Source organism: Bufo bufo, chromosome 3 (genome assembly GCF_905171765.1).
Source record: "Bufo bufo chromosome 3, aBufBuf1.1, whole genome shotgun sequence".
Lineage (NCBI taxonomy): Eukaryota > Metazoa > Chordata > Amphibia > Anura > Bufonidae > Bufo > Bufo bufo.
In genome coordinates this window covers 145,567,837-145,592,106 of record NC_053391.1, presented here as the reverse complement: position 1 = coordinate 145,592,106, position 24,270 = coordinate 145,567,837, and the positions used below count along the sequence as shown (strand labels likewise).

At 41.6% G+C, this 24,270-nt stretch overlaps 1 protein-coding gene across 8 annotated transcripts in view; it reads right to left on the bottom strand.

Moving 5' to 3' along the window:
• Positions 1-443: 443 nt before the first annotated feature.
• ADGRG2 (adhesion G protein-coupled receptor G2) overlaps positions 444-24,270 on the bottom strand; it is a 146,581-nt gene continuing 122,754 nt past the window's right edge. For 7 of the 8 annotated variants that reach the window (XM_040423682.1, XM_040423685.1, XM_040423686.1 and 4 more), the window contains 12 exons: positions 23,014-23,879; positions 21,155-21,344; positions 19,646-19,802; positions 17,748-17,891; positions 16,594-16,722; positions 16,175-16,214; positions 13,987-14,090; positions 10,734-10,858; positions 5,650-5,918; positions 4,582-4,677; positions 3,800-4,081; positions 444-545 (listed from right to left, as the gene is read on the bottom strand). In XM_040423682.1, the coding sequence (XP_040279616.1) occupies positions 4,652-4,677; positions 5,650-5,918; positions 10,734-10,858; positions 13,987-14,090; positions 16,175-16,214; positions 16,594-16,722; positions 17,748-17,891; positions 19,646-19,802; positions 21,155-21,344; positions 23,014-23,879 (2,050 nt within the window). In that variant the 3' untranslated portion in view covers positions 444-545; positions 3,800-4,081; positions 4,582-4,651. The remainder of the gene's footprint in view (positions 546-3,799; positions 4,082-4,581; positions 4,678-5,649; positions 5,919-10,733; positions 10,859-13,986; positions 14,091-16,174; positions 16,215-16,593; positions 16,723-17,747; positions 17,892-19,645; positions 19,803-21,154; positions 21,345-23,013; positions 23,880-24,270) is intronic. The other variant, XM_040423689.1, reaches the window with a different exon arrangement.

Sequence of the window (24,270 nt, the reverse complement as noted above, 5' to 3'; positions counted from 1 at the left end):
GCAGAGTGTGAACCTAGCCAAATAGATATAAACTAATCTTGTGTTTTTGTTTTTGCAGTATGCCTTTTGGAGGTGTCGCTGCCTCCATTTGTTGTGCACTCCTAACATCTTTTTCCACAGACCTTTTAATGCAATATATAGCTGTTAGTTTACCCTCCCTGAATTCATTTGAGGCCTGCAGGGCGACATGGAGAAGTAATTCTCATCCAGAAAAAGGTCACCTTGCGGTGGTGGATGGGCACAAATAATTTTAGTTTATATTTTCTATTTTTGCAGAGTGCTGTTGCATTGTGTTGGTTTTTACTTTTGTAGTTTTAGTGCATTAACTTTTATTTTAAAGGATTTGCTGACTTTGTCTTTTGTTTTGCAAATAGATATAAACTAAAATTACAGTGGAAGTAACTGAACGAGCATGTAGCAAATTTAGTTCCTAAAAGCATTACCAGAGTTTTCAGCCAGCCTGAATTTTCCACAGCAAAGATAACGCCTCCACTGCTTGCGGACATTTTCCTTTGCTACGCAGTAGAAGAGAAATATGAAGAAACCTAGAAAAGAAACATATAGCATATTTTTTATTGCCTATATTGCACCATGGGATTCTGCAGTGCTGTGCACAGTATTGTAATCACTCACAGAAGAGCCAGACAGTATGTTTTAATTGCATGTGGGAGGAAACTGAAGTACTGAGGAAGCCCAGGCCAATTATCAGGAGAGCATAAAAAACTACTGTGCTTCCCTGACTACTTGCCCTTACTGTAAACACCACCAACTTAAAAAAACAAGGCAAATACTTTCCAAAACATTACAAGGAGCCATCATGTCCATCAACAGGAAGACATCCACAGATTGAACCTTGTGTGAAGCAGTATGGGGCTACAAATTGGGAATACCACATTGCTCTGGCATCGTCAGTAGTGAATTAAATAACATTATTGACCCATATTAGGACATACATTCCCAGACATTTAATCGAATTAAAGAGGTTGTACGGCCTTTTTAATATGATGGGAGTATAGGTAGTTAAATAATGAATCACTAAGGTCAGTACACCATTTACATGATTATACCATTAAAGTTTTATCAAACATACATACAGACTCAAAAGTTTGGACACACCTTCTCATTCAAAGAGTTTTTCTTTATTTTCATGACTATAAGGCATCAAAACTATGAAGTAACACATGTGGAATATATACATAACAAACAAGTGTGAAACAATCTGAAAATATGTCATATTCTAGGTTCTTCAAAGTAGCCACCTTTTGCTTTATTACTGCTTTGCACACTCTTGGCATTCTCTTGATAAGCTTCAAGAGGTAGTCCCCTGAAATGGTCTTCCAACAGTCTTGAAGGAGTTCCCAGAGATGCTTAGCACTTGTTGGCCCTTTTGCCTTCACTCTGCGGTCCAGCTCACCCCAAACCATCTCGATTGGGTTCAGGTCCGGTGACTGTGGAGGCCAGGTCATCTGGCGCAGCACCCCATCACTCTCCTTTATGGTCAAATAGCCCTTACTTTCAAAGTTTTCCCAATTTTTCGGCTGACTGACTGACCTTCATTTCTTAAAGTAATGATGGCCACTCGTTTTTCTTTACTTAGCTGCTTTTTTCTTGCCATAATACAAATTCTAACAGTTTATTCAGTAGGACTATCAGCTGTGTATCCACCTGACTTCTCCTCAACGCAACTGATGGTCCCAACCCCATTTATAAGGCAAGAAATCCCACTTATTAAACCTGACAGGGCACACCTGTGAAGTGAAAACCATTTCAGGGGACTACCTCTTGAAGCTCATCAAGAGAATGCCAAGAGTGTGCAAAGCAGTAATCAAAGCAAAATGGGGCTACTTTGAAGATCCTAGAATATGACATATTTTCAGTTGTTATGTATATAATTCCACATGGTGTTCATTTCAGTAGGTTTGATGCCTTCAGTTGTGAATCTACAATTTTCATAGTCATGAAAATAAAGAAAACTCTTTGAATGAGAAGGTGTGTCCAAACTTTTTGGTCTGTACAGTATATTAGACAACATGATTGGCATACACAGACTAGTTAAAAAGATTAAAAACATCAAATTGTGGTGGCCGGGACAGCGGGATAAACAAAGTGCAATAGAAAAATAATAATAGGATAGTATTAGAACCACAGCACCACGCCCCGACGCGCGTTCACAGTCAGCTGTGTGGTGGTCTGACCAGATACAAGATTACAGGATCACTTGCTTGTTTTTCCTGTATACATCTATATTGTACCATATTCTCTCCAGTATATGTAGTATAATTTATATACTTCCACAGCTACATTGTTGTGCTGTGGTTCTAATACCATCCTACTATTATTTTTGCACTTGCACATTATGTTTATCTCACTGTCTGGCCGCCACAATTGTGTTTTTTAATCTTTTTAACTAGTTTGTGTAGTGCCAATCATGTTGTTAATATATGTTTAATAAAACTTAATGTATAATCATGTTAATGGTGTGACTACTTAGTGATTCATTATTTAACTACAATACTCCTATGGTGTCTTTGGTTTAGTGTGTATATGGGTTAATGATACTTTAGAAGGGGAAGTAGTTCGGTGTTTATTTTTTAATATTGGTGACCCAGCCTATAGGTCATCAATATTAGATCGGGGAGACGGTGCGTAAGTCATCAATGCTGAAAAAAGAACTTTAAGTAGTTTTATTGTTTCAAAATTATTGAACAATAATGATTATATAGGTTAGAGCTATAGCAAATGCTCTCAGACTGCCCGAAAACATTGTACAAATGCATACAAGTAAGGGGACCTAAAAGCTGTTGTGCTATGTTTTACCAACTGCTGCTGAAAAGATGTAATCGTGGCAACATGCTGTGGACCCTCTGATTATGTGTAGTATTGACATAAAGTATGGCAGGGAGGCAACCAGGCTGATGTCAGTTGAAACACAACCACAATGGAGCAGGAGCAGTAGTGAGAAACAGAAGATAAGTGTCCACAGCCTTGTGGTCTCCACAATTACCAGAGAGTGTTGTGGTCTCCACAATTACCAGAGAGCATTGTGGTCTCCACAATTACCAGAGAGCATTGTGGTCTCCACAATTACCAGAGAGCATTGTGGTCTCCACAATTACCAGAGAGCATTGTGGTCTCCACAATTACCAGAGAGCATTGTGGTCTCTACAATTACCAGAGAGCATTGTGGTCCTCCACAATTACCAGAGAGCGTTTGTGGTCTCCACAATTACGATAGAGGTTTTAGAATTGGGCGATAAGTGACATGTGCAATGTAAATAAGCAGATGCTGAGACTGCACATGGAATCCTGATGGACAGCCCCTCTGCTCCACTGCATGATTTTAAAGGTCTGTACTGTTATTGGTGATAGCAGTCAGTGTATAGTGTGTTTAGCGGAGATCGGTCACCCCGCAGGTGATTGCAATGGGGTTGGTGCTATTCTTGGAATTGCTATTGAAGTGAATGGAGAGAACTGCGCATGCACAGCCACCTGTCTCTTCTTGGCTGGGCACCATGGTTTCCTGTTCTGGAGATAGGAGTAGAGGTGGGCAACACATCTATCTGTGGATATGCTATAAGTGTGCCAGATAGGAAAACCCCTTTGAGGTGAAACGAAAACAAGAAACCAAGATGTTCTGAGTGCTAGTGCACAATCTATTTTTATGGAGTAGAGTGCAGGATCCCTAGAGTTCTGTGCTTCACTGTTATCTACTGGGGTTTCAGAGGCAACCACAAAGCAGACAAACAATGTAGAATATTTTCAGCATTTTCAGACATTTTGTATGTGAGTTCATACTAACCTTGCAGACTGTTAAATATAGTGAACAGGTACATGATAACCGTCTTCCAGGACCAAAAGAGAAGAAGCAAACCCCCATGTTTATGCCCAGTAGAAAAGTAATTCCAGCCACACGTGCGCATGTCTTGGAGGGTGGTTTTCCTCTGGTAGCCCAGCTGTTTCTGCTTCTTGATGCGACACAACTGTATAAGGACCACAACAAACATTGCTGACGTCAACAGGAATTATGAAAGCAAAATATCCGACTACTGTGATCCAGAAAACAATGTCCTCCACCCAGCAGCTATAACGGGGATAAAAAAAAAACATATGAATGTGAACTGTGTAGAGAAAGTAAAACTTTAACTTTGAAGTAAAAAGCTGATCAGGTCATTCTCATTCATGAAGCTTATCAGTGCAAAAGAAAGCACACAACAGTGAACAGGTTTCTATGAAATTCTGTTCACCCAAAGCTGTAAATTGGGCATTTGTTTTGTGGTTTTTTGAAAATATTACTGGGCATTTTGTAGCCCTTTTTCAGTGTTTAGTGAAATCCACAAATATAACTTTACTTGTATTGGGTTACTGCAAACCCACTTTCTAGATTTAGCTACAGAAAAATTCCCTTAGAATTGTGTCCTTTGAAAATCCACAACCAGTATCAGAGGAAAATGCATCAAGTTAATGCATTTTACAGGAAAAAATGAACCTCAAAATTGTGTAACTGGGAGTATTATATCAAGTTATGGCGTAAAACACTATTTAGCACCTTTAGCCAATGAAAGCATTCTTATCTCATCTTACAAATAATCTGCTGATCCATTAGTATTTTCCGCTTATTTGGAGTAAGACGCATCTTTCTTAACTGCAAGGATTATTGCCACAACCACCCGTGAGCTCCTGAAATGAGACAAAATGAAAAGGAATGATAAATGTTACAAGAAAACTAAACTGCTCATCTCACATGCCGCAGACAAGGTAAAGGTTTTGTAAAGGGGTATTCAGTTACAACAAGTTATTTTCTATCCGTGTTAAATTGGTATGTTAGAATTGAGCACTGGTGAGCATGTACACCACCGAATACCCCTTTAAGAAAAAGCATCCAAAACTACAAGCGAGGCATACACTGAAATTTTCAATTGCATTTCTTACTACGATTATTTTGTACTCGGCTTTAATAAGGCTTCTACTATAACGATGATTCATGCAGAGGCATATGAAGTTTTTCATGTGGGACTGAATATGAGACTCTACTGATAAAATAATTGTTGCTTGCTCCATTAGACTCTGGCTGTACAAGGTATTCTCCGTAGCTGCAATACCACAATTTTTTTTGTGGTGAGCTTTTTCAATTTTACATATCGAGCTGCTGGTGGGGTCAGAGGAATACATCGATAGGCCTGTATTCAGTGCGCTCCTTTGGGACTTAAAGGGGGGTCCTACGAATAATAGTCTACAGTTTTCAAACCAGCACCTGATCTGAAATACATTTGTAAGTGCATGGAATTTAAAAATGTATTATAGCTACTGTTAGTCAATTAAATCTACCTGCTCACTGAGATAGAAGCACCATCTCACGTCCATCCCTTCAACTGCCACATAGCTGCAGCAGAAAGGACATGCCCTCTGAGAAAGGACCTACCCCCTGAAACTGCCAGCTTTAATCTTAACAATTGGAGCAATAAATGAGGAGATGTCTGGTTCCATGTGGAGGACAAGGGCTGGTTCTAGCTGTTACTAAGAGGTTGTCATGTGCGAGGAGTGTCTATGATTTTCAGTTTTTACATTAATCATGGGATAATCCCTTTAAAGATTGTGTTAGCTCCAGACTTAGTAATCACAATGACAAAATCAGACTAAGTAATAACGTACCCCATCCAACATTGCAGAACTTTAAGATGTATTTTCGTACATAGGTATTAAAGACTTTACTAGAGACAGAGTACATGTGGAAAGCTTCAAGACCCATCCTGGTGATAGAGACCAAGACAAAATAATGCAGAAAAGCAGCCACAGAGATACAGAGTCCAGGGACGTCATTATACAGTGCGATCCAGGGATTCAGGAGGAATGTGAGGTTAGCAAACCAGGGCAGCACAAGCTGAATTAAGATTTTAGATGGGTAATCTCTCCGGATTTTCCTAAAAAAAAAGTAAGTAAATAACTTTCACTATACAACATATTTTGCTATTTATTATAGCTCTACTTTATATCAAGTGGTGAAAGTAAATTAATTTTGATCAAAAGAATAATGCAAAACACCCATCAGGCTTAACATTAACAACAAAGGACATCTCTTTAAAAGACCTGGCATGTACAGCCATTTCTTAAGCGAGCACTGACGTCACTGGATACTATGTAATTCTTCATCTGACTTGCGGTAAAACACTAGGTGAATTACTGTAAGTCAATCACTGCAGATCCCACCATTAGGACACTCTGTGATCAGGTAATTTTTTGCAGAACCTTCACCCCTTTAAAGGGAACTTGTCACCATAAAAATGCAGAGTTGTTATAGAGCAGAAGTAGCTGGGCAGATTAATTTATACCGTATTTTTCAGACTATAAGACGCACTCCAGGTTTAGACAACAGAAAATTGAAAAATAAAATAAAAATTCTACTTATTAAACCTTCCATGGGTGGTTTGTAATGGAAATGGTGGGGTCAAGGGCGCTATCTTCAGGGTGTAGTGTAGAGGGGGTTAATAGTTTGGTCAGTGCCTGTTAACGTTAGTGTGTCATCTGCTGACCAATTGTAACTAATACTGCAGTCACCTCACTAAATATACCTATCCAAGTAAATATAAGAAGATGAGAAAGGAATCCGGCTCTCTCCAGGTGAAAAAATGAATAACTTTATTCCAGCGAATTAAAATCCGTACAGGTGTACATGAAACCAGTCAACGCGTTGCATGACCTCTGAGAAATATGGGTCCTTCCTCATGACAAACGTTTGTCATGAGGAAGGACCATATTTCTCAGAGGTCTGAAACGCGTTGACTGTTTCATGTACACCTGTACGGATTTTAATTCGCTGGAATAAAGTTATTCATTTTTTCACCTGGAGAGAGCCGGATTCCTTTCTCTTTCTTATATTGGATTTTACCGCACCCAGGGAGCGGCATCCGTGCTCCTCAGGTGTTTCTACTACTGCAGGGAGAGCTGCCTTACTTTTTTTTCTATCCAAGTAAATGTGTCTCCTGTGCTTGCTCTGTAGTGTCCCACCATGTTTTGTTTTGCTAGATGATTTTTTAGGCATTATTTTACGCTCCATGATCATGACATTATGCACACATTATACACACACAGCACTGGAGCACACACAGTATACACACACAGCACTGGAGCACACACATTATACACACACAGCACTGGAGCACACACATGATACACACACACAGCACGGGAGCACACACAGCACTGGAGCACACACATTATACACACACAGCACTGGAGCACACACATTATACACACACAGCACTGGAGCACACACATTATACACACACAGCACTGGAGCACACACATTATACACACACAGCACTGGAGCACACACATTATACACACACAGCACTGGAGCACACACATTATACACACACAGCACTGGAGCACACACATTATACACACACACAGCACTGGAGCACACACATTATATCACACACAGCACTGGAGCACACACATTATACACACACAACACCGGAGAACACACACAATACACACACACAGCACTGGAGCACACACATTATACACACACAGCACTGGAGCACACACCATTTATATACACACAGCACTGGGAGCAACACACATTATATATACACACAGCACTGGAGCACACACATTATACACACACAGCACTGGAGCACACACATTATATATACACAGCACTGGAGCACACACATTATACACACCAGCACTGGGAGCACACAACATTATACACACACAGCACTGGAGCACACACATTATACACACACAGCACTGGAAGCACACACGTTATACACACACACAGCATCGGGAGCACTCACATTATACACACACAGCACTGGAACACACACATTATACACACACAGCACTGGAGCACACACATTATACACACACAGCACTGGAGCACACACATTATACACACACACAGCACTGGAGCACACACATTATACACACACAGCACTGGAGCACACACATTATACACACACAGCACTGGAGCACACACATTATACACACACACAGCACTGGAGCACACACATATACACACACAGCACTGGAGCACACACATTATACACACACAGCACTGGAGCACACACATTATACACACACAGCACTGGAGCACACACATTATACACACACAGCACTGGATCACACACATTATACACACACTCAGCACTGGAGCACACACATTATACACACACAGCACTGGAGCACACACATTATACACACACAGCACTGGAGCACACACTTTACACACACACAGCACTGGAGCACACACATTATACACACACAGCACTGGAGCACACACATTATACACACAACAGCACTGGAGCACACACATTATACACACACAGCACTGGAGCACTCACATTATACACACACACAGCACTGGGAGCACACACATTATACACACACAGCACTGGAGCACACACATTATACATCACACAGCACACACACACAGCACTGGAGCACACACATTATACACACACAGCACTGGAGCACACACATTATACACACACAGCACTGGAGCACACACATTATACACACACAGCACTGGAGCACACACATTATACACACACAGCACTGGAGCACACACATTAATACACACACACAGCACTGGAGCACACACATTATACACACACATCACTGGAGCACACACATTATACACACACAGCACTGGAGCACACACAGTATACACACACAGCACTGGAGCACACACATTATACACACACACAGCACTGGAGCACACACAGTTATACACACACTAGCACTGGAGCACACACATTATACACACACAGCACTGGAGCACACACATTATACACACACAGCACCGAGCACACACATTATACACACACAGCACACACACACAGCACTGGAGCACACACATTATACATACACCCAAACAAACAAACATTTTATATGTACACACAGAGGTCTGCTGCATTGCACAGCCAGAGGCGGATTGGCCATAGACCTTACAGGAAAATTTCCCAGTGGGCCGGTGCCCAGGGGCCACCTGGGCCCTCCCTCACAGCCAGCCAGTGGAAGCTTTTTGGAATGTATTTTATGCTGCAGCAGTATTTTGTGATGGACTGTGGTATTGGGCTCTGTTGGGGTGGGTATAATGTGCCACAATATGGTAGTGGCTGGGCCCTGCCTTCCATCAATTTGGACCCAACTACAAAATGGGGCCACTTTTAGTATTTTTTTCCAGGGCCACTTTAAGTTCCCAGTCTGCCCTTGTGCACAGCTGCCTATATATGTGCACTCACAGCTCTCATGCATACACACCTGACAAACACAGCTCTTCTACACAGCTGACATACACACACACACACACACACACACACACACACACAACATTGCTGCATACACACCTGACAAACACAGCTTTGATACACAAATAATATTTCATTACACTTACAAGCACAGCATTCTTCTTCATGGTCTGGCCCCTCCCACTCATGACATGACAAGATCCTTCAGCTGCAGTTTAATCACAGCTTTCATCTCCTTTCACTGCAACTAGGAGACCTTCAAGATGGAGAGAGCTGTGTTTCTAACAGTCCTCTCTATAATTGTTCTACCTCCTCTCCTGCCTGCACTGATCACAAACATCGTTGTGGGGCAGGGAGAGAGAGAAGTGTGCAGATGCCCCACTCTCTCAATGATTGGGTATGAGTGCGCTGCCGGATCATTAAGGAGGGGCGGGGGAGTTTGGCACTGCTGGAGTACCCGGACTGTAAACTATAAGATGCGGGAAGATTTTTTGTTGCTGAAAAGTGCGTCTTATAGTCCCAAAACATGGTATGTTTATGGGGGAAAGATTCAGCATAACTTGTAATTAATTCATTTAAATCTCTGCTCTTTCTATGCTCTGTATGCTTAGTCATGCAGAGTTAGATGTCAATCACTGATAAGGGCACCCGCATGAAAAGGGGTTGTCTCACCTCAGACATTGGGGAATGGAGTCCCACCTCTGGGACCCACACTTATCTTTAGAATGGAACCCGCAAAGTGAAGAAGGGTGCACCGGGCATGCGGTGCACATGGCTATTTTCGGCAGTCCCATTGAAATCAATGGGAAGTGCACAGCGCAAGCTGATGGACCTGACTGAAATAGTTTGGCTATTTTCGGCACTCTCATAGGAATGAATGGAAGGCAGCCGCGCATGCATGGTGCGCCCTCCATAACTTTTTAGGCTCCGTTCTAAAGATAGATGCATGTCCCAGAGCTGGGTCCCGCACCTATTAGATATGCCCCCAATGTCTGAGTTGAGACAACCCCTTTAAGAATAGAACAAGCAAGGGGTTTTCTGGGAGTTTAATATTAATGGACTAACCTCAGGATAGGTTATCATTATCTGATCGTGGGGGTCTGACCCCAGCTCCCCTGCTGATCAGCTATTTAAAGATGTTAGATTTTTATTAGATGATTTTCAGTAAATTTTTATTTGACATTACTTTTGTCAGTTTCAAGTTATTTCAGTCACCATTGTGGGTTTTTATTTCTTTAGTTGAAGGTTACCAACAATTTTATCCACGTATGCATGTATGTATATACCGGTATCTCACATACTAATGTACAAGTTTTGTTGTCTTCATCTCATTTCAATACAGTCCCTCACAGGACTGCTACAATATATTGTGCTATTGTTAAATTATGCACAGAAATTAATCTGACAAATGTACTTGGAGAAGATGAAACCATTTGACGGAGACAAATTACATTAAAATAGACAAGTAGGTTTGTTACATACTCAAATGCAATGTAGGTTATGAGAGTCACAGACAGGAATATTGCGGAAAGACCACATCCAATATATGTGATAAAGGTCAAAACCAACAGATCTTCTGGATTTAATTGATCATTGGGTGATACATTCTAAAAGACAATTAAAAAAACAAGCAGACAAAAATATAAGCAATATACATTAATATAAGCAATATATTTGTCCAATACCGGTATCTTAATAGCACTCAAAAACTATTTATGGCACATAGAATTGGTCCATTTATGGAAACGTCATGGCTTTGGTGTATGTGCACCCCTACTGCTTATTAACGGCAAAAAGATTCTATAATACAACAGAATAAAAATGGCTGGCACCAGATTTACATGGGTGCTTGTGTGATAGAGTCGAAGTGGACAACTCAACATTCGTTTTTCTGTAACTTACATACAGTAATACATTACAATAAGAAGTACTGCAGTGTATTATATGGGCGATCAGAAGATCACATATTCAAATCCCCTACTGGGACTTTAAAAAAAACAAGAAAAGTAAAAACAAAAGTCATTTTTCCCAATAAACACTTCAATCCTTTCCGCTGTATGCATTTGGGCCCAAATACCAAATATATATGTATGTGTGTATATATATACACTGCTCAAGAAAAAATAAAGGGAACACAAAAAATAACACTCCTAGATCTGAGTTAATTAAATATTCTTCTGAAATACTTTGTTCTTTACATAGTTGAAATGTGCTGACAACAAAATCACACAAAAATAAAAAAATGGAAATCAAATTTTTCAAACCCATGGAGGTCTGGATTTGGAGTCCACACTCAAAATTTAAGTGGAAAAACACACTAACAGGCTGATCCAACTTTGATGTAATGTCCTTGTAAACAAGTCAAAATGAGGCTCAGTAGTGTGTGTGGCCTCCACGTGCCTGTATGACCTCCCTACAACGCCTGTGCATGCTCCCTGATGAGGTGGCGGAACGGTCCTCCTGAGGGGATCTCCTCCCAGACCTGTACTAAAGCTTCTGCCAACTCCTGGACAGTCTGTGGTGCAACGGACGTTGGTGATAGAGCGAGACATGATGTCCCCAAATGTGCTCATTGTGATTCAGGTCTGGTGAACGGACGGACCAGTCCCATAGCATCAATTCCTTCGTCTTGCAGGAACTGCTGACACACTCCAGCCACATGAGGTCTAGCATTGTCTTGCATTAGGAGGAACCCAGGGCCAACCGCACCAGCATATGGTCTCACAAGGGGTCTGAGGATCTCATCTCGGTACCTAATGGCAGTCAGGCTACCTCTGGCGAGCACATGGAGGGCTGTGCGGCCCTCCAAAGAAATGCCACCCCACACCATTACTGACCCAATGCCAAACCGGTCATGCTGGAGGATGTTGCAGGCAGCAGAACTTTCTCCACGGCGTCTCCAGACTCTGTCACGTCTGTCACATGTGCTCAGTGTGAACCTGCTTTCATCTGTGAAGAGCACAGGGCGCCAGTGGCGAATTTGCCAATCTTGGTGTTCTCTGGCAAATGCCAAACGTCCTGCACGGTGTTGGGCTGTAAGCACAACCCCCACCTGTGGACGTCGGGCCCTCATATCACCCTCATGGAGTCTGTTTCTGACCGTTTGAGCAGACACATGCACATTTGTGGCCTGCTGGGGGTCATTTTGCAGGGCCCTGTTCCTCCTGGCACAAAGGCGGAGGTAGCGGTCCTGCTGCTGGGTTGTTGCCCTCCTACGGCCTCCTCCACGTCTCCTGATGTACTGGCCTGTCTCCTGGTAGCGCCTCCATGCTCTGGACACTACGCTGACAGACACAGCAAACCTTCTTGCCACAGCTCGCATTGATGTGCCATCCTGGATAAGCTGCACTACCTGAGCCACTTGTGTTGGTTGTAGACTCCGTCTCATGCTACCACTAGAGTGAAAGCACCGCCAGCATTCAAAAGTGACCAAAACATCAGCCAGGAAGCATAGGAACTGAGAAGTGGTCTGTGGTCACCACCTGTAGAACCACTCTTTTATTGGGGGTGTCTTGCTAATTGCCTATAATTTCCACCTGTTGTCTATCCCATTTGCACAACAGCATGTGAAATTGATTGTCACTCAGTGTTGCTTCCTAAGTGGACAGTTTGATTTCACAGAAGTGTGATTGACTTGGAGTTACATTGTGTTGTATAAGTGTTACCTTTATTTTTTTGAGCAGTGTATATATATATATATATATATATAAAAATAACTACTTTTGCACAAAAAAGTGTTTTTCATCACTGCATTCCAAGTCCCATAACCTTTTTATTTTTCGTTCTACAGAGCTGTGTGAGAGCTTGATTTTTGTGTAGTAACTTGTAGTTTTCAATTCTGCCATTATTTTTGTTTTTTACAGTGTTCACCGAGTGGGATATATTACATGATAATTGTATAGTGTGGGTGGTTAAGGACACTACGAAAATACTAAATATTTGGAGGAGATTTTAATTTTCAAAGCATTTTTTAATGGAAAAAGGTGTGTTTTTTAACTTGAAGATTTTTACGACTGCTAGTGCTGCATTTGTAACAACCCATACAATAAAATGATCACATTTTTATCCCATATGGTGAACATCATGAATACCCTTACACAGATCTGTTGATGGAAAAATCTGTATTAAAGGGGTTTTCCAAGATTGGTTTCTGGATTGGTCATCAGTATCTGATCGGTGGGGGTCCGACACCCAGGACCTTCACCTATCAGCTGTTTGAGAAGGCAGCTGCACTCGTAGTAGTTTGTAGCTTTCCCTAGGCCATGTGACGTCATGTTCATCGGTCACGTGGCCTAGTCGCAGCTCGAATTGGGCTGAGTGTGATACCAAGCACAGCCGCTATACAATGTACGGCTCTGTTCTTGGTGACCTGTGAAAAGGCTGCAGCACTCACAGGTGCACCGCTGCCTTCTCAAACAGCTGATCAGAGGGGATCCCGGGTGTCGGACCCCCACCGATGAGATACTGATGACCTATCTAGAGAATAGGTTATCAGTATTAATATCTTGGAAAAACATTTTAAAAGTCTTTGAATGCAGTGGCACAAAAATCACTGTGCAAAGTACAAAAACATAAAACAAAAACTATATGAATTTGATATTGCCATAATCATGCTGCACAAAAAAGGGATCATATCAGACAAACAAAATAAAAAAGACAATGGCAGAACTGCAGTCAGATTATGACGTTCAGTTAGGGAGTCATACTGTATGTGTGATTAGCATAATTTTCTTACCATCAATATTGCAAAGCTGGTCATATGATTACACTGACAGACTGTCTCATTCTGTGTTGTGTTAGCAACTACACAGCCATATGAAGACCACCCGCCACTTCCATCTGTTGAACATAGAGAATTCATTATTTAAAAGCATAGATTTTCTTTCTGCGTTTATTAGGCTACAAATGATCTAAGTTATGTAATTCATATCATATTCTGCATAGCTGGGGTAAAGAATTTCTAAGGAGAGTAAAACATATACCTCTAAATTGGTACAACTTAAAAATATAGCCAAATATACCCATATATAACCAGGACTGTGACTGTGGCGAGGGGACATCCTCTGCGTCTGGAGGAACAAAGGTTTGTACACAAACATAGAGGAGGATTCTTTATGGTTAGAGCAATGAGACTATAGAACTCTCTGCCTGAGGAGGTGGTGATTGTGAGTACAATAAAAGAGTTCAAGAGGGGCTTGGATGTACAGTATTTCTGGAGTGTAATAATATTACAGGTTATATGAGAATTGTGGTTTATGAGTTTTACGAGAATTGAAGAGAAGGGATCAGGTTGTTATTCTGATTACCAGATTTGGAATCTGGAAGGATTTTATTATTTTTTTCCCCTCAAGCTACAGTATCTTACTATCTTATGCGGGAATTAAAGCAGAGGCCAAAGTATGGTATTTATGATTTCTTTTACTTATACAGTAAATCCTTTGGCATTTTACTGTTTTGCTGCTGTAGCCATAATAGCGATTGGAGTAACAGAAAGAGCAGCCATATTTGTTGTCATTCCTGAAAATTTGCTATTAGAAATTGCAAATGTGACATGCAATATGGCTGCACTTTTGCAACGATGGCCACTGCAACTGAATCTGGAAAAATGACAATATGCCTTTAAATAAAACTGACAGTATTATGAAAAAATAATCATGGCTCTACCTTCTGGCTTACTAATGTACTGCAATATTTATGGTTTGAATTTCCAATCTGGCTAATTTATTTATATATCATTAAAAGGGTCGTCCCATCACAACATTTATGACAATATCACTAGGATATACCAAGGATGCAGCTTAGGCGGAGTGCAGGGTCTCCTTAAAGAGACCATTCCTGTATGGAGACTTACTGGAAGTGCTCCATGGTGTGGAGACTTATTGGCAATGCTCCATGGGAAAAGAATATGCAAAGAGGTATCTCCCAAAGAAAGAGAGTTTGTGCAAGTGGCTCCCTATAAGTCAAAATCGGACTTTTTAACTAAGCCTTGGTATATGACAAGGGGATATTGCCAAGCCAAATATCCATCTGCAGACAGTTGTTTTGGGGGGCTTGCCCCTCATCAGTACGGAGTAGGATCTGGATGGCCTGGTGGAGTGCCTTGGATGCAGTTTAAAACATCGGAGCCAATTCCACAAGGTGGCACTAGCGAGATGGTTCTCTTTCTTTTGGAGATACCTCTTTGCATAGGATATTCCATTAATGTTAGATAGGTGTAGTTCCCACCTCTGGGACCTGCTCCTATATCCAGAACAGGACCCCCGAAGTGAAAGGAGAGCAACAGAGCATGCGCAGCCACCCTCCAATTCACCACTGTAGAAGTCCTGAAAATAGCCAAGCATGCTCGGTAAGCTTTTCAAAGAAGTCCCATTGCAGTGAAAGGAGAGGACACGCATTCGCTGTGCACTCTCCTTGGGGGCCTAGTTTTGGAGATAGGAGTGGATACCAGAGGTCGGTGGGACCCACACCTATCTGACATTGATGGCATATCCTAGTGATATGCCATCAGTGTTGAGATAGGACAACCCTTTTAAATTGCCAATTGTTTCCTGTATTATAATTTTACTGTCTAAAGACATTAAGAGGGACAGTTTTCTTTAAAGGTATATTCCATCCCTTCAATATAGTTCTGGGATAACTCAAATTTCAACAGATTTTTAACTAATGACAAAAAAGCTAATTTGCTACAATTGATGTACTATGATGTTATTGACATTTTTATGATAATGCTGTAATATGTAATACTGTAGTATCAAGAATATAGGTAGTACTTATGACCAGTACTATATTTCCTTGTTTACTTATATAGTACAGATGTAAAAGCAGATGAAATGTTTGGGTCGGTAACTGAACAACCTTCATGTAATTCCATAGTGCACAGCAATGTGGGGCCCTGGATATGCATTTCAATGCAGTGTACTTACTGTTCTGATTAAAGTCCCAAAATACACAATCCACTTTTTCCTGTGGAAACACAAATTGACATTTGACATCTTAATACAGAATATGTTTATTTCCTTTGATGTCACAATACAAATAGTCACGTTAATGATAATGACTGTGACCCCGGAGTAATCCTGCCCGTCTTATCTCTATTGACACTGCCCTGGTCTGGGGTCAGTCAAGGTAAGCTGGGCAGTAGTAGCTCCAAGATCACAGGACACGTCCTTCTTCAAGATTTCTTTTATTCATCTCTAGCACATCCTGTATATTCGTGGAGTCCCATCTACACCTGTCAGTCATTGAAATCTGAATATCCAATACAGGGAACCAATGTTGTGCCAGGATTTGTACATACTGGGACATATAAACCATATACGTCACAGCCGTGCAGTATACTTACTGTGCCATTCCTTGGTGAAGTCTTTAGCGTCACAGTAATATTTTCACTTAAATTAGTTACTGAGAGGTTTGCAAAACTTGACGATATCACTTTGCTCACCAGTCGTTGGTTTGTAGTGAGGGAAGAGTCCTGGTAAACATGCAGAAAAAGAAAAGTATTGAGACACATACAGTATACTGGAAGCAGCCTGAAAACCACTTGCCATGCCAGTAAATAGTTTTACTATCCTTGAGACACTCTGTAAGTTATGAACTACTGTCCTGCCTGAGGCACGTTTCACATAAGCGTAGTACGAGCACCGCTGCAGATCACCCTAACTAGCACCATCATAATGACCCATGATGTTGCTAATCTGGGTGATCAGGCCACGATCTGCAGCCGTAATATCCTTGTGTAAAAGTGGCCTAAACCATTATCTATATTGCTAACGGGAGGAAATATGTTTATTAAAGGGGTTTCCCGGCTTTTTTATTTTGATGACTTATGCTCTGGATAGGTCATCAGTATCTGATTGGTTGGGGTCCTACACCAGCAACCCCCGCTGATCAGCTGTTTGATAAGGCCAGGAATGCCGCTGCTTCTCGTAGCTTACCCTAGGCTAGTGACGCCACGTTCATCGGTTACATGGCTTAGGCGTAGCTCAGTCCCATTAAGGGTCAATTCACACGTCCGCAAATTGCGGATCCGCAAAACACGGACACCGACCACGTGCGTTCCGCATTTTGCAGACCTGGTTGGCACTTTAAATAGAAATCCCTTTTGTTGTCCGTGTCTGCGGACAAGAATAGGACATGTTCTATTTATTTGCGTAACGGAAGTGCGGGTGCGTAACGGAAGTACAGTGTGCTGTCCGCATCTTTTGCGGCCCCATTGAAAATGAATGGATCCAGATCCGTTCCGCAACCCATTTTGCGGACATGTGAATGGACCTAAGGCAAATGTGGCTGAACTGCGATATCAAGCACAAGCGTTGTTCAATGTACGATGCTTGGTGAGCTGTGATGAGGTAGGACCCCCACAGATCGAATACTGATGACCTATCCTAAGAATAGTATAAAGAAGGCGGAAAAGATCCATCTTATGGAACAAGTGAAATCCTAGTTATATTTATATGCTGGACATCGTATCACGCTACGGGAAGATCTATATTTTACCTTGAAAAATGAAGTCTTTGCATAGTAGTTAAACTGTACTCTGGAAGCATTCTTCTTGTCACCGGGAGACAAGTCATTGATTAATGAAGCAGGAAGAAGAACGGAGCCATCACTGTTTGCTGGTTCTTGGGAACCCAAAGATACCTTTTATGTAAAAACAGTTTACAATGAGCAGGTCGCATACAATTTCTTTGTGAAAACAATATGGGAACATATGGACGTTGATGGATGATATAACATGCTCATTTCAGCACCGTCAAACCGAGCAAACAGCTGCTTGAACGATCGGATCATTTATGTGACTGTTCCTTTACATTACTGTCGGCAGCACATCATACTGGGCGACGTGCTGCCAACAAGGCATCTGATCACCCAACATATGAGCCTTTACTTGTTTCTCAGTTGATTGGCGAGCCTTTTACTTTGGCCAATGATTATTTGAGCCTTCCTTTCAGCCAATCAATGGCCTGCGGAAAAGGCCCCTCGACTCAAATCTTTAGTAAAGTGGAACATTAAGCAAAAATGTCAGCCACGGCACGTAATACATTTACCAACCAGCTAAACTGCTGAGGAGTAAGATGTGTCCGATTTGTTAAAAGTCATCTCTTGAGCCGCCACATCTTGGGCTGGCTATGCGTCACAAAACTAAATCTCATTTTTTGGTGTAAATTCTGATAAATGTGTTGGACAAAGAAACTCTCCCCCCCCCCCCCCCCCACACACACTTCTGCTGAGATTGCCCACTTTCTTTAAAGCACCACAAGCAGTGTAAGACCCAAAAAAGTCAATATTATTTGTGCCAAATCCCACAACTTTTGTATTGTACTGTGATTTTTGAATGTCAGAAACGCCGGCATTTAGCTTTGATAAATCCCCCATAAGTGTCTGGTGTATTGTTTGGTTGCTCCTATTAGCCAAAAATCACAATGCTGTTTTGGCTAACAGGAGAGTGACCCTGTCCCCGTACCGTGCTGCCCTTACATTGACCAACATCCACTTTAATGTAAGATAATAATAAGATGGTAGGCTATTGGGGTGTGCACATTTTCCTTTTCCGGGATTACTGAGGGCATCTGCGTCATCTTTTATGGCAAATGGTCTGAGATGACGTGCAGCTTTTTCTTGGGGTGTACAAGGCAGATCCAGGGGAGGCAGAAAGGATTTAGTATCCAGTGATAGTCAGTTCGCAGTGTTCGCCAGCGAACACATGCGGGCTGCCATCTTTAGTAAGGTAGACTCACCCGTCCGGCGATGCACAGGTAAGGCTTTACCTGTGCCTGTGCCGGGAGCCGGTCTGAAATCAAATGCAGTCACCGGGAGCAGGCAGTTCTGAGAACAGCTGCCTGGGGCCTTCATCGGGCTGTTCTCGGAACTGCCTGCTCCCGGTGACTGCATTTGATTTCAGACCGGCTCCCGGCACAGGCAAGGCCTTACCTGTGCATCGCCGGACGGGTGAGTCTACCTTACTAAAGATGGCAGCCCGCATGTGTTCGCTGGCGAACTGACCATCACTGTTGGTATCTACTTGTCTATATTCTAATTATTGCTATAATCTGACTGGTGGTAGGGGGTAAACATTGGGGACGGATCTGTTTACTATTGTGTCAGAGAAAACTGATTCGTCCCCATTGACTTACATTGTCAGGACGGATCCGTCTTGCTCCGCCCCACATCGCGGACAGGAAAACGCTTGCAGCGTTATTCTGTCCGCCATGTGAGCGCAACTAAACGGAACGGAATGCATTTTGGTGCAATCCGTTTTGTTCAGTTCAGTTTTGTCCCCATTGACAATGAATGGGGACAAAACTGAAGCGTTTTCTTCCGCTATTGAGATCCTATGACGGATCTCAATAGCAGAATTGAAAACGCAGATTTGAAAGTAGCCTAAAATATCTTACCTGCAGGCCAGAGGAAGAATTAACACTGAATGATGTGCCGATGAAAGAGCTGACATTGACTTTATTCACTGCCAGTGCCAAGGACTGAGAGGTGAGAGAAAGACATTTTCCACGGAACGTCAACTGCAAGGCAATTTTATCCACTATTCGAATTAATCTATAAAAAGGAAAGAAAACAAAGCAAAAAATGTTATTTTCTTGAATCCCTGCGTACTGAAATCCATACACATATATTTACAGAAGTAGATGGTGTGTTACTTTTGTGAAAAGACAAACAAACGTTATGCACAATACGGGGGTTGTCCCACGAAATAAAAAAAAAGGCATTTCCCCTTTTCAAGCCAGCACCTGGATCTGAATACTTATGTAACTGCATGTATTTAAAATTAGTATAATGCAAAAAACAAAATAATAAATAAATAAATAATAATAAAATAAAAATGTTGTATATCCGCTGAGTTACTCAATAAGATCTCATGCACACGACCAAATCCGTTTTGTCGTACACAAATTGCGGATCCGCAGAACAAGGATCCTGGCCGGGTGCATGCCATCGTTTTTTTCAAACTCCTCTAGAAATGTACTATCTTTGTCTGCAACACAGACAAGTGGGGCCGCAGAATGGGCATACGGATGCGGTCAGCACACGGTGTGCTGTCCGCATCTTTTGCTGCCCCATTGAAATTAATGAGGCTGCATCCAACCCGCGGATCGGGTATTGCTTGAAACTACCGTCTTGTGCATAACGTTAGCATAGCGCCACCTGCTGTCTGTTCTCTTCCTCATTTCTCTGTTTACCTAACTGAGGTGGACACACATGCTCAGTTCCATCCTTCAAATGCCACCAGTCATATCTACTGGTAGAAGAGTGAACGGCAATAGAAAGGACACAAACCCTTGGCCGCATCAGCAAGGACACATGCCGTGAGCTGTCTTCTAGAGAAATGAATGGGGAGATCTCTGGATCCATGTGAGGTACAGGGCTGGTTCTAGCTTTGTTAGAAAGAGATTGCCATGTACTGTATGGTGTCTGATCTTCATTTTCTACATTAATCATGGGATAATTTAAAATAAAATGCCCCAAAATGTGCATAAAATGTATGTAAAATGCAGCTGTATAGTATGCAACTGCATTTGTCTGCCACTGACATTCAATGTGAAAAAGTATATCACCGTGCTGTCATCGGTAGTTATACAATTACAACTCCTATCATGCTGTGACTTCTAATTCTTACAACAGAAGAGCCACAAGTTGGAGACGACTGTTGTAGATTTTTTGTAGTGTTGGATGTTTTTTAACGTACCCATCGAATGTATGCTAAAAGGACATTAATTTTATTTTATAAATCAGCGGTATATAGGTATGTCCCAATATATAGCTGGATAACTATGCAACATACCAGCTGCCTGGACATCCTGAAACCAGTAATATATCATACATCTGACATTACATGGACATATAATCCATACAATACCCTAATGATAACTGACTGATACAAGCCAAATTACCTGTTAGAGACTGGTCCAAGAAGAGCTTGAGAAATATTCAGAAATGTACTCAAGATATTAAGCAGTGCTTCGCCATCATGAGGACTCACTTCTCCAGACAAATGCTTTTCTAACCTGGACACAATGTAGTCTACAGTGGAGGAATTGAGATTACTGGAACTAAGGAGGTCCGCCAAATCTTTCAAATCATCTTGAAACAAAATGAAAAAAATGAAAAAAGAAGAAATTAGTTGAGGCTGAACCATTGAAAGGCACATTTTCACTCACAGTATAGCTGATAAGTGTCTGACCGGTGGCGGTCTGACCAGTGGGGTCCCTGCCGATTATAAGAACAGGGTCCCCTGTTCCCCCATCCAAGTTAAGTGGCGGACACGCATGTGTGCTGTCACTCCATCCAGGGACTGCTGCATAGAGTACGCGGCTATCCTCAGCAGTCCCATAGAGTTGAACAGTGTGTAAGGCATGCATCTCTGTCGTCCCTCCAACGGGAGAACCATACACCCTTATTCTCGTGGCAGTCGGGCTCCCGCCACTGGATGGGGATAAGTTGTTGTAATGGGACAACCCCCTAAAGAACAAAAATGAAAAACACTGGTGCAATGGACAGTGCAGAGTTACAATACTTGTGATGTCTAGTGTGAGAGGGTCACTGAGCTTGTGTTGCATGATGCTTTTTTTTCTTAAAGATGTTTTTCTTCTGTGAACATATACTGCTTGGATATGCCCTCACTTTATGATCAGTGGGAGTCCAACCCTCGGATCCCTACAGATCCCGAGAACAAAAGGGATGAAGAGTCGATGTGGCTATTCTAAAGGCTGGTTGACAATGTGCTGGGAAAGACAATGAACTGGGCACAGCCCCTAAACTTTTGTTATGCAAATGTCTCTTATATTTTATGTACCAGTTTTTTTTAAAACCTGGCCCACTCACATAATGATGGCTTGTTACTGGATACAGCTCTGATGAGGGTGGGTAACACAGTGCAGTTATATTGTGGTGCGGTCATGCAGCCAACTGTGGACCACACTGCTTATCCCAAAATACTATTAGTAGGACTGATGATTATAAGCAGCAATAGGGCTATGATCACCTTTGGTAAATACACAATATTTTGGATATTTTTGAAATATAAATGCAGAAAAATCTGAATGCGAGTTCTAATGTTGAATTATTACAAGAACAAGAAGAACTTACTTTATACAGGTGAAACTCGAAAAATTAGAATATCGTGCAAAAGTTCATTGATTTCAGTAATGCAACAACAAATTTGAATTTTGTAAAGAGGTTCAATATTCTAGGCTCAAAGTGTCACACTCTAGTCAGCTAATTAGTCCATACCCCCTCAGCAAAGGGTACCTGAAATTGAGACTTTGGGGTTTCATAAGCTGTAAGCCATAATCATCCAAATTATAACAAATAAAGGCCTGAAATATCTCGCTTTGCATGTAATGAGTCTATCTCATATGTTAGTTTCACCTTTTAAGTTGCATTACTGAAATAAATGGAGTTTCACCTGTATAATCATGCTCACTTGTGCACACTCACTATAAACATACATGGTTACATCTGCATTTTCAAAGCATAAAAGCATGCATACATGCACAGTAACTAAATACAGTCAAACATGTATGCACTCAGAATACATACACACTTGCACCTTTTTGTACAGATATATATATATGTTTACACACACACACACACAAATAATGTCCGGGTGGTGGCAGTATATACTGTATATAGTGCTGCCCCACAACATTCAGCTACCCTAGGCACCCGCCCTTGGGAGCCTAATGGCAAATACAACCCTGTGTCTGTGGAGATTCCTACAGAACAGAGTAAGAGAATATTTAAGGTTTACCTGTAATGTTGGTGGATGTTGTGGTTTTATCTGAAGTAACGGAACCGTTTGTAATTGTTACTGTCTGACTGTTACTAGACGTTGTTTCAGATCCACTGTGAAAGGTTGTCGTATATCCAGTATTATCAGTGGTATTATGTGTACTAGTTCTAGGCCCACTATAAGATGTTGTATTATATCCATCAGCTATAGCGGTTTTAGGTGTGCGGTTAGTTGTTGAATTAGATCCACTATTAGTAGTCCTTGCAGGCTCACCTCCAGCTGTTGTATTAAATCCATTATTTAAAGTTGTCAGAGGATTATTGTTAACTGTTGTATGAGTTCCACTATCAATAGTTGTCAGACGTCCGCTGTTAGAGGTTGTATTAAATCCATTATTTAAAGTTGTCAGAAGACTATCATTAGCTGTTGTATCGGTTCCTCTAATGACAGTTGCTATAGGTCCGATGTTATCTGTTGTATGAGATGCATTATTAGCTGCTTCACTAATACCAGTTGTCATTGTTCCGCGCTCACCTCTTGTACTGGTCTCATTATTACTAGTTACTGCAGTTCCATGGTTAACTGTTGCACTAGATCCACTATCAGTTGATTTACTTCCACTGTTATGTGTTGTTTTAGATTTACTGTTCACAGTTAACGTAACTTCACTTGTAATTGTTTCATTATTAAAGGTTGTAATAGGACCGCTGTTAAAAGTTGCACTAGATCCTTTGGTAAAAGTTGCAGAAGGTCCGCTGTAAACAGTTGTACCAGATCCATTCATAAAAGCTGTGGCAATCGTCAAGCCGGTGTTGTTGAAGGTCGTGGACTTGACTCCCGTGGTAACACTGCCACCAGGCGGACAGGTCAGGGTACTGTCAACGCTGCAAAAGCAAGTACAAAATTAGACTTAAAAATTCGAAATATTTGTATCTTGTGTTTGCGTTCCCTCTTCTCTGTGGGTCGTTGTGTCATGCTCGTCTTAAAATAATGTAGTCCAAATGTTGGTGTCAAGAAAAGTCTCTAGTAACTGTCATAAGTAGTAGTAGCCCAATAAAAGAAAGGGCCTTGTTTAGGGGAACTAACAGGGTAAGACTGTGTTCACATCACATTTTGTGGTTAGGTGTAACATATATGCTAGGAAATGCCTAGGAACCCATTGATCCAATATATGCCAAATGAGTGTCCACACATTCAGAGGTGTGCACTGATATACCTTTACTTCTGCCGCACCCAAAAGTGCAGTCAATGTAAACCATACAGTATACTTTTTTT